The sequence below is a fragment of the Penaeus monodon genome, unplaced genomic scaffold, assembly GCF_015228065.2.
Source record: "Penaeus monodon isolate SGIC_2016 unplaced genomic scaffold, NSTDA_Pmon_1 PmonScaffold_10329, whole genome shotgun sequence".
Taxonomy (NCBI): Eukaryota; Metazoa; Arthropoda; class Malacostraca; order Decapoda; family Penaeidae; genus Penaeus; species Penaeus monodon.
Window position 1 is genome coordinate 224 of NW_023638970.1, and position 12,277 is coordinate 12,500.

The window sequence follows — 12,277 nt, forward strand, 5'->3', positions numbered from 1 at the left end:
ACCAACAATATCTCCCTCATCAACAGAGACTCCATCACCAACAATATCTCCCTCATCAACAGAGAACCGCACCAACAATGTCTCCCTCATCAACAGAAAATACACCACCAAAATGTCTCCCTCATCAACAGAGACTCCAGCACCAACAATATCTCCCTCATCAAGAGAGACCCCCTCCACCACCAACAATGTCTCCCTCAATCAACAGAGACTCCACCACCACAATGTCTCCCCTCATCAACAGAGACTCCACACCAACAATATCTCCCTCATCAAGAGAGACTCCACCACCAACAATAGTCCCCTCCCCTCAACACGAGACTCCACACCAAACAATGTCTCCCTCACAACAGAGACTCCAACCACCAACAATATCTCCTCATCAAAAAAAGAGACTCCATCACAAACAATTCTCCCTCATCAACAGAGACTCCATCACCAACAATATCTCCCTCATCAAAGAGACTCCAGCACCAACAATGTCTCCCTCATCAAAAAACAACTCCAGCAACAACAATATCTCCCTCATCAACAAGAGCCTCCTCCCACCAACAATATCTCCCCTCATAACAACAGAGACTCACACCAACAATGTCTCCCTCCAATCAAGAGAGACCCCACCACCAACAATGTCTCCCTCATCAACCAGAGACTCCACCCCCCAACAATATCTCCCTCATCAAGGAGCCTCCACACCAACAATTCTCCCCCATCAACAGAGACTCCGCACCAAAAATGTCTCCCTCATCAACAAGACTCCCCTCCACCAACCAATAATTCTCCCTCATCAAACAGAGACTCCACCACCAACAAGACTCCATCTTCAACAAGACTCCCCTCATCCAACAAAATCTCCCTCATCAACCAGAGACTCCACCACCAACAATACTCCCTCATCAACAGAGACTCCAGCACAACAATGTATCCCTCATCAACAGAGACTCCACCACCAACAATATCTCCCTCATCAACAGAGACTCCACCACCAACAAATCTCCCCTCAAACAACAGTAGACTCCAGCACCAACAATGTCCCCATCTTCAACAAGACTCCATCCCAACAATATCTCCCCCATCCAAACAAGGACTCCCCCCCACCAACAATATCTCCTCATCAACAGAGACTCCCCCCACCAACAATTGTCTCCCTCACAACAGAGACTCCCGCACCAACAATATCTCCTCATCCAGAGAGACTCATCTTCAACAGAGACTCCACCACCACAACAATATCTCCCTCATCAAAAAGAGAAACAATGTCTCCCTCATCAACAGGACTCCAGCACCAACAATGTCTCCCTCACAGCAGAGAATACACACCAAACAATATCTCCCTCATCAAACAGAGACTCCATCACAACAATGTCCTCCCTCATCAACAGAGACTCCACCACCAACAATGTCTCCCTCATCAACAAAAGACTCCACCACACACAAAATGTCTCCCTCATCAACAGGAGCCTCCTCCACCAACAATATTTTCCCTCCCTCAACAGAGACTCCCACACCAAAAACCCAAAGTCTCCCTCCATCAAGAGAGACTCCCCACACAACCCCCACACAAAGGGCCCCTGCATCAACAGAGACTCCACTCACCAAATACCAAAATTCTCCCTCAACAGAAACTCCAACCACCAAAAAAATTTTCCTCCCCATCAAAAGAACCTCCACCACCCAACAATATCTCCCTCATCAAACCCGAAGACTCCACCACCAACAATATCTTTCCCTCATCAACCAAGAGACTCCACCACCACAATGTCCCCCATCAACAGAGACTCCACACCAAACAATATCTCCCTCCCACTCACAAAATCAACGCCATCACCAACAATGTCTCCCTCTCCAAAGACTTCCACACCAAATTCCCCCCCAACAACCAAACCCAATATCTCCCCTCATCAACAGAGACTCCACCCAACAATATCTCCTCATCACAGAGACTCCAACCAAAATTCTCCCTCAACAAAACTCCAGACCAACAAGTCTCTCTCAAAGGCTCCACCAACCCAACCAGCTCCCTCACAACAAATCCCACAACAACTCCCCCACAACAAGCTCCCACCAACAAACCCCCTCATCAACAAGACTCCACACCAACAATCTCCATCTCAACAAGACTCCATCACCACAATTCTCCCTCAAACAACAGAGACTCCACTCACAACTCAGCCCAACATTCCCTCTCACAGAATCCACCCAACATTCTCCCTCACAACAGAGACTCCACACACAATTTCCCCCCCAACAAAGACTCCTCCCAACATGTCCCCCCCCCATCAACAGAGGGCTCCACACCAAATTCCCCTCATCAACAGAGACTCCCCACAACAATGTCTTCCCACAACAAGATCCTCCTCAAACAAGTCCCCCTCTCAACGAGACTCAGCAACATTCCCCTCACCAACAATGACTCACCAACAGAATCTCCCCCCCAACAGGACTCCACCACAACAATGTCTCCCTCATCAAACAGAGACTCCACACCAACAATGTCCCCCTCATCAACAGAGACTCCACCACCAACAATGTCTCCCTATCCAACAGAGATCCCCACCAACAATATCTCCCTCATCAACAGAGACTCCATCTTCAACAAGACTCCACCACCAACAAACTCCCTCACAGGCCCTCAGCACACAATATCCTCATCAACAAGACTCCATCACCAACATGTCTCCCTCATCAAAAAAGACTCCTCACCAACAATTTCCCTCCAACAAACCAGCAAATATCTTTCCCTCATCAACAGGAGACTCCAACCAAAATTCTCCCTCATCAACAGAGACTCCAAACCCCCAACAATGTCTTCCTCATCAATAGAGACTCCATCACCAAAAAAATCTCATCTTCCAAAGACTCCATCCCCATATCCCTAACAAAACTCCCACCAACAAAGTTCCTCACAACTCCTCATAACAATCTCCATCATCACAAGACTCCACCACAACAATGTCCTCATCAACAGAGACTCCAGCACCACCAATTCCTCCACATCAAGAGACTCCAGCACCAACAATATCTCCCTCTCAAATCCAGACCACAAGCTCCCCATCAACAGAGACTCCACTCACCAAATATCTCCCTCATCAAAGAGACTCCAGCACAACATATTTCCCCTCATAAACGGAGACCCCCAACACAGACTCCACCCACAATATCTCCCTCCATCAACAGAAACTCCTCGCACTACAAGCCCATCAACAGAGACTCCGCACCAACAACTGTCCCTCACAACAACTCAACCAACATATCTCCCTCATCAACAGAGACTCCACCACCAACTATTCTTCATCAAGACTCCATCACCACATATCTCCATCTTCAAGAAAGACTCCCCTCCACAACAGTCTCCCCATAACAGAGACTCAGCACCAACAATGTCCCCTCTCAAAGAACTCACACCAACAATCCATCTTCCTCCAAACCACACAATCTCTCTTCAAAAAGACTCCATCACCAACAATACTCCACAAGACCATCACCACATGTCCCCCATCAAAAGAGACTCCACAACAATGTCTCCCCTCAAGGCCCCACCACAATGTCTCCTCATCAACAGAGACTCCACACCAACAATGTCTCCCTCATCAACGAATCCACCACCAACAAATCTCCCATTCAACAGAGACTCCACCACAACATGTCTCCACACAAGCCAGACCACATCTCCCACAAGAGAGATCCACCACCAAATGTTCCTCTCCCTCAAGACCCACAACCAAAGCCCCATCAACAGAACCACCAAAATGTCTCCCTCATCAACAGAGACTCCACCACCACCAATGTCTCCCCTCATCAACAGAGACCACCACCAACAATGTCTCCCTCATCAACGAGACTCCACACCACAATGTCTCCCCATCAACGAGACTCCAGCACCAACAATGCTCACCAACAATCCCCCAACATCCCTCAAACAGAGACTCCACCAACAATTCTCCCCATCAACAGAGACCCCACCACAACGATCTCCCCACCAACAGAGACTCAACACCCACATGCCTCTCACAGACTCAAGCACCAAAATTCTCCCTCACAAAGACGACAGACCAAATGTCTTTCCCCCATCAACAGAGACTCACCACCACAAATCCCAACCACAGATGACTCGCCCCACTGTCCCCTCATCAACAGAGACTCCATCACCAAAAAATTCCCTTACACCAGAGACTCCATCTCAACAGAGACCCACCACCAACAATTCTCCCCTCATCAGAGAGACTCCAGCACCCACAATATCCTCCATCAAACAGAGACTCCACCCCAACAATCCTCATCAATCAATTCCCAACATTTTCCCATCCAACAGAGACTCCTCCCAACAATACTCCCTCATCAACAGAGACTCCCCACCAACAATGCTCCCCACACAGAGACTCAGCACACAATATCTCCCTTATCAACTCCACTCAACAAATCTCCCACCACAGAGATTCTAGCACACCACCATGTCTCCCTCATCCAACAGAGACTCCCACCACTCCCCAAACAGGACCCACCACCAACAATTCTCCCATCTAACAGAGACCACACCACAATATTCCATCACATTAGGACTCCACCCCAACAATGTCTCCTCATCAACAGAGACTCACATCACACATATCTCCATCTCAACAAAACTCCACACAAAGATTCTCCCATCAACCAACCACCCAACAATCCCCTCATCAATAGGCTCCATCACCAACAAAGTCCTCCCATCAACAGAACCACACCAACAAGATTCCTCCCCAACAAGACTCCCCACAATACCCATCATCAACAGAGACTCCATCACCAAAAATGTCTCCCTCAACAGAGAAACCCCCTCACCTACAATGTCTCCCTCATCAACAGAGACTCCATCACCAAGGAATTCTCCCCATCAACAAGAATCCACACCAATGTCTCCCTCATCAACAGAGACCCCCACCAACATGTCTCCTCTCAACAGAGACTCCACCACCAACAATCTCTCCCACATCAACAGAGACTCCACCACCAACAATGTCTTCATCATCAACGAGACTCCAGCACCAACAATGTCTCCTCATCAGCAGAGAATACACCACCAACAATATCCCCCTCATCAACAGATACTCCAGCACCAATAATATCATCACTAGAGACTCCTGCACTAACAGTGACTCTGACATCAACAACGATTCTGTCACCAATTCTGTCAACTACTACATCACCAACGGTTCTAGTATCAACAACAAATAATACGCCAATGATTCCGGCATCAACAGAGACTTCAAGATCAACAGCAGGGTCTACATCAAAAACGACACCATTGTCACTAGAGACTCCAGCATCAACATTGGAAAGCACATCAAAAAGGACTCTGATATCAGCAATAAATGACACAGCAACAAAAAACTGTAATGCTGGAAAGGACTCCACCATCATCAAAGAATCCAGCACTGACGAATATCATAACACAAACATCTGAAGACTCTCCAACAGATAGGACAACAATGACATCATCGTCTACAACCTCATCCGGCGTTCCCATCTCTTACGACACAACAAACCCCGTAGAATGCGTGACAATGACAGAGAATTTAAGGCATGCTCTCGATGAGCTCAATTCGAACATGAGCAGAATTCAGTCTAGGATACAAACAGTCAGTCAAGAACTTGCCAATGGCTGCGAATGCTAGTGCCCTCCATCGAGCCCTTGAACTCACTGCTGCCTTGAAAGATATGACGAAAAAAAACTCGAAGAGGTTTTAAAGGAGATTAGTAACTTACAGAATCGCAGTCGGGGGAGAGGCGCTATATCCATCGATTTTTTCCTGCCAAGGAGTGATAATGGAATAGAGATAGGTGAGATGTTCTTCAAAGGAATCGATAAGTTCATAATTAAGCTTCATACATTTTTTTCATTACTTTCAGTTAACTTTTAAAATCTATGATACAGTATATTATATAATATAAATATATTATATATATATATATATATATATATATATATATATATATATATATATATATATATATATATATATATATATACACACACACACACACACATATGTATGTGTGTACTATATACATATATATTCACACACACATATTCATATATGCCATTTAGTGGGTCGTGTGGCATTATTGGTTTAGTACTGGCCCTCCGGTTTCATACCTGGAGTGATCTGGGTTCTAGTCCTGGTAAGGGAGGGTTTTATTTATCGATATCAATGTGGCATTGCATTATTCCATATTTCATAAAATATACCTCAGGACATCTGACTTAGGATTTGAATTGCTAAATCAATTTCCACCGAGTGCCCACGGGGAGTGAGCGTAAAACTTCGCTGTCATTACTCAAATATGAAGTAGACAGGTAATGTCTATGGAGCTAGTAAGATCCTATTTTGCACACTCCTTTTAGTGGGTCGTGTGGCATGGTTAGTTTCGCACTGGCCTCCGGTTTCATACCCGGAGTGACCTAGGTTTGAGTCCTGGTCAGGGAGGGTTGTTATTTATCGATATCAATGCGGCATTGCTTATTCCAGCTTTCAAAAAAATATACCTCAGGACATCTGACTTAGGATTTGAATTGCTAATCAATTTCCACCGAGTGCCCACGGGGAGTGAGCGTAAAACTTCGCTGTCATTACTCAAGTATGAGTAGACAGGTAATGTCTATGGAGCTAGTAAGATCCTAGTTGCACACTCCTTTTAGTGGGTCGTGTGGCATGGTTGGTTTGGCACTGGCCTCCGGTTTCATACCCGGAGTGACCTAGGTTCGAGTCCTGGTCAGGGAGGGTTGTTACATACATGTATATGTATATATATATATATATATATATATTATATATATATATTTTATATATATATATATATAAGGGATCATAAATGAGTACCATAGGAAACAATTCTTATAAGGAAGAGGAAAACCAACGCGGCTGAGTATTTTCATTATGTAATTGCAAATGCAATCTCTATCATCAGTGCTATAACGAAAACAAAAAGAAGGGAATTAATTCTAGTACATTCAAAAACAGTACACAAAAAATAATACAAAATCAAAAAGCACAAAAAACATCAAATGACCACAGACATTAAAGGCAGCATAGCAAGTAACAGGTACTAAATGATGGGTGGTTGGTAGTTTACAAGGTAAACAGGTGGTTGGAGTGGAAGCATTGTTTAGTTCTGGATTCACAGTTAGTATGTAGAGTGAGTCTAATATGATCAGGGCCAAATCTATTAATGTTAGAGTCAAGATTTTGAAATCAGTATTGTTAAAATGGTGATTGTGGAGGTGAGAGTGCTATCTAATTGCTGAGGAAAGATGGTTTGCTAAGCTGTAGGCCTTTTCCTGACTTGCCTTTGTGTTCCGAGAGTGGGAGGTGACGGAGCAATCTTGAGGTTGATCCCACGTACCTAGCCCGACAGCTAGGACAAATAAATAGGTAAACCACAGTCGAACTTCGTACAGTCCCCATTTTTTTTTTTTTCTTTAAGAAATTTCCAATAGTGTTAGAATTGTAAACACAAACCACAAAAACAGATCTGAGAATAGCATTGGCTAAGAAAATTTGTTAAATGATTTTCTGAGGTCAAAACTAAAACCGCCTATAAATGGAAAGTTTTATATATTTAATGTCTTTGTTGACTGTGGTTGATATAGATTTTTGGGTAGAATTTCTGACAGAAAATTATGTGCGGCTTTAGAAAATAGGTAAGATGGGTACCATTTGGGAGTGAAAACTAGTCAAGTTGAACAGATGTTTGGTAAGCCCAGTTGAATGTGTTGTAAGGCTGTTTAGCTTGTAAATATGAAGAATATAGCAGTTATTACAAAAAGTTATGCAGGTACCAAGAAATGATTATTAGTTTCTTATTTTGTTCAATTTCACAAGTGAATTTAATATTCACTTGTAATGCTTCATGCTCTGGGTGATGTGAAGTGATGGTATGGTAGCCTAGATATTGTTAGGTGCTTGCATGCCTCCTCGCTTAGAGCTGCCACCACTGGCTAGCCTAGTGCAAAAAAAGGGAGCAGCTCTACATCAGTCTCCCCTGCCAATTCACAGTCTCTCCCGTCATCGAGACTCCTGCATGGATACTGGGCACCTTGTGGTCCCAGGCTAAACTGTTGGGGATCTCGGAGCAGCAGGAGGCCTCAAAGGTATGGAGCCATGACCCACTAGCGTGTGGACACGCCTGCGCTGTATCACTCCTGCCCCTTAGCCACCCTGGGGTTAGTGGCAGCTCGGGGGAGGTGGGCCTTTTTCAGCCCTCCTCCCCCCAGTTAACCAAATGGCAACTACCCCCCCCTCCCAAAAAAAAAAAAAAAAAAAATGGATATGCTGGGGGAGGGCTGCTGTCTCTCCCACCCAGCAAGTGGAATAGGCTGTGGGTTCCTGTTGGGAGGGCAAATGTTGGGGTGCAGGATGGAAATGGAGAGTTATTGTCCTGCCCACACCTCAGCAGGCACCAACCCACCATGAGGCTTGTGGGGCAAAATCCCTAGGGAACCCCACAAGCAGACAGTGGGCCCCACAGTCGGCCGACCCCCTTTATTTGGGGCGGTGTCGGTGGGGGTGGCACACACCCGGAGCAAACCGCCTGAGTCTTAACCTCAGGTTAACTATCTGGGTAGTCGCTTGGAAAAATCCAGTCCTTGCAGCAAGATGGGTGGTTACCTCTGCTATCAAGGAAATTGGAGCAGTTGGGAGTTGAGGTGGCTGCCCTCTCGGAGGTGAGAAGACTTGGCAGTGGGAATGATCAGTATGGGTGGTACACCTACGGGCTGCAGCGATGGTTATCATCTCCAGGGAGTAAGTCGGGCTGCGGCGATGGTTATCATCTCCAGGGAGTAGCCATAGCCATCTCCAGGCGACTTCAACTTCAGTAGTTGAGGTAACACCAGTTGATGAGCGTATTATGGCACTGAGACTGATGCATGTTTTTGGCTTCTACTGATATTTGCAAACTTGATGTGAAAGAGGTGTTTTTACAGCAAAACTTGCATCCTAGTTAGCACACGATGGTGGATCCTCCAGAATTGCAGGGATTACTGGGGTGCCAAGTTCTCTGGCACTGACCATAGGCTAGTAGTGGCCACCCTATGGTTCCACTTCTGGGTTGTTTCATTTGGACACACTGAGGGAGGAAGAGTGTGCCTGTGGGTTCATTACATTACAGCATTACAGTCCATGATATACCCAAATTAATTCGAAAGTGCATTTTCACTAAAAATTACTTTAGACACGCCCAACAGTGTTTACGCCGCTGACGAAAGTGGAAACTAGTTGCAGTTATGAAGTATCTTTCTCATTTAAGGAATTGAAGTTATAGCAAAAAAATTTATTTGGGTCTATTTATAGATTTAAATAATATTCATTTTTCATCCACAGATAATTGTCCCCAAGCAAGAGTGAGCGTGTTAACTTCACTACAAAATCTGTCTACTGCAATGAAACAAATGGTCCACTTCCCAGACAAATTGCAAGTTCAAGGTGACATTCTTTGTTTCGGCAAAACAGTATCCAGTTCCATCACCAGAGTAAGAAAATCCACTTCATCACTTAACGTTATGAATGTGAAACGTACCTTTGTTATTCATTACTTTACAAGGGAATAATAATAAAAAATTCATCTATAGATAGATCGCTCAGACCCGCCATATCCGTGAGAAGGACGCGAAGGAAAGTCGACTAATTGTGGGGGACTGAGGAAATTCGTTCTTTTGGAGGTTCAAGAAGTCCTCAACCAGGTGAGTGCTTATGAATCTTTCACACCCAAGCGACTATTGAGTGGAAGGTGGAGGCCATACGACTGAATGAATGAGGCGGGAGATTAGTAAGGACAAGCATATTAAGGAAGTGGGTAGTGGAGCATCTAGAGCATTACAACGATATATCAGGTCGCTGAGGTTAGTGTAGTGGTATGCGTCAGTGAGAAACTTTGACTATCAGCGGCCCAAGGTCGTCCTCAGATTGATTGTATACCAAGGCGGTAAAAAGGCAAATGAGAATTAAAACCAATATAGGTTCTTAATCTCCTCAAAAAGTTGGCAGAAAGATAAGAAACCATTGGGAACAGTTAAAAAACATGTCGCATCAATTTATAATCATTGGGATTTCAAAACACACACGAAGACATACGCAAATTACGCAAGCAAAAGCACAACAACAAACAACAAATAAACAATAAATACAATACCCCACACAAACACACAAAACACACTACACACACAAAACACACATTACACACACACAACACACACATAATATATATATATATATATATTATATATATTATATATTATATAAAAATACATATATATATAATATATATATATATATATAATATATAATATATATATAAATTCAAGATATATATTAGTGTATGTATATGTATATATATCTATATGTATATATATGTAGACACACACACACACACACACACACACACAAACACACACACACACACACACACACAAACCACACACACACACATATATATATATATATATATTTTATATATATATATATATATAATATATATATATATATATATACACCACACACACACCCACACACCCACACACACCACACACACACACACACACACCACAACACACACACACACACACACACACACACACACACACACATATAAAATATATATATATATATATATATATATATATATTTATATATATATATAAAAATATATATATATATATATATATATATATATATTTATGTATATTATATATATATATAATATATATATATATATATATATATATATATATATATATATATTATATATACTATATATATATATATATATATATATATTATGTGTGTTGTGTGTGTGTGTGTGTGTGTGTGTGTGTGTCTATCTATATATATAAATCTTATATATCTATAAGATTTAAAATATATAAATCTCTGTATGTATGTGTATGTATATATATTTGTGTGTGTATGTGTGTCTATCTATATAAACCTATATATATGTGTGTGCATATATGTGTGTGTGTCTGTGTGTATGCGTGTATGTGTGTATGTATGTATCATCATCATCGTCAAGGGATAACGCCGACGGGGGCGCATGGCATCATCCACCCTTCGCTTCCAGCCATGAGGGTCTCTCATGGCGAATCTCCTTCGGCCCATCACTAACTCCTTGCGACAGATGTCGTCGAGCTGCCTAAGCTTCCTAGGTCGTCCCACGGGGCCTCCTCCACCCAGGATTATCTCACAGAGAAACAACCTGATGCGCAGGGTCATCCACAGAGAAACGAGCTATGTGCCCAGATAGCCTGAGTTGGGCGATCCTGACATGCTAGTCTCATAGTGTAGCTGTTGAACACATGGTCCTGCCAACTGTACCCCATGATCCGGCAAAGAGACTTGTTATAAAAGGCATCAAGATGAGACTCCAGGCCACTAGGCAGCATCCAGGCTTCGCTTATATAGAGCAAAAACTGGCAGTATCATGACCTTGAAGACACATAGCTTAGTCTTCTGCGTAGTACTGACATCTCCAATGGCTCATGCTGCCAGACCAGTCCATCAGAGACATCGATTGACTGAACGGGTTCCCATAACAGGCCCCCAAGTCCTGAATCTTGGTCTTGGTCCAGGAGACCTTTAGGCCCCAAGGACATTGCCTTATTGCTTATATGCATCAAGAGCTGCCGCCAGTGACTCCAGAGACAGATAGATTAGCAACATCATCAGTAAAATCAAGGTCTGAGACCTTGATATTACCCAGTTTGGTTCCACACTGACTTTGGCTCGTAGCTCTGCCCCATTACCTAGTCCATGCAAGTGTTGGTGCAAGGACACAGCCTTGCCTCACCCTTGAATTAACAGGGAAGAAGTTTGGCAAGCCCAACACAAATTCAAAGCACTTTCAATACCAGCATATAGGCTTAATATTAGGCCAATAATCCGTGTCCCGAATTCCTTAAGTCTCAGGATCTCCTATGGTAATTCTCGATGCACCAAGTCAAACGCCTTCTTGAGGTTGATGTAGGCTGTAAAGCAACCCACGACCGAACTCACGACGGCGTTCCACAGTAACTCAAAGCGCAAGGATACGGTCTATCGTGGACTTGCCAGGAGTGAATCTAGACTGCTCCAGTCTCTAATGCTTCAGCAAGGTTCCTAATGAACTGTTCCTTGTCCCTTCTCAGCAGAGTTTGAGCCCTACGCACCAAGGAATGGTGCAAGACCTGATTGCCATTCAGCTGAAACCAAGAACAACACCCCCGTTTCCATTGCCCTCAACATTTTGTGTTTTCCAGTAGAGAATT

The 12,277-nt window shown here is 43.7% G+C and overlaps 1 protein-coding gene across 1 annotated transcript; it reads left to right on the plus strand.

The window, feature by feature from the left end:
- The first annotated feature begins 479 nt into the window (after nucleotides 1-479).
- Nucleotides 480-5,440, plus strand: LOC119568636 (mucin-2-like). Its single transcript, XM_037917164.1, has 5 exons — nucleotides 480-921; nucleotides 1,012-1,142; nucleotides 1,497-2,806; nucleotides 2,900-3,751; nucleotides 3,841-5,440. The coding sequence occupies exons 1-5, from the start codon at nucleotides 480-482 to the stop codon at nucleotides 5,438-5,440; spliced, it is 4,335 nt and encodes a 1,444-aa protein (XP_037773092.1).
- Nucleotides 5,441-12,277: the final 6,837 nt, after the last annotated feature.

Coding starts and splice junctions, on each gene's coding strand:
- LOC119568636 (XM_037917164.1), top strand. CDS start 480: ATGTCTCCCTCATCAAAAAACAACTCCAGCAACAACAATATCTCCCTC. Junction 922..1,011: donor AGAGACTCCAGCACAACAAT/GTATCCCTCATC, acceptor CTCAAACAACAG/TAGACTCCAGCACCAACAAT. Junction 2,807..2,899: donor GACTCCAAACCCCCAACAAT/GTCTTCCTCATC, acceptor CCACCAACAAAG/TTCCTCACAACTCCTCATAA.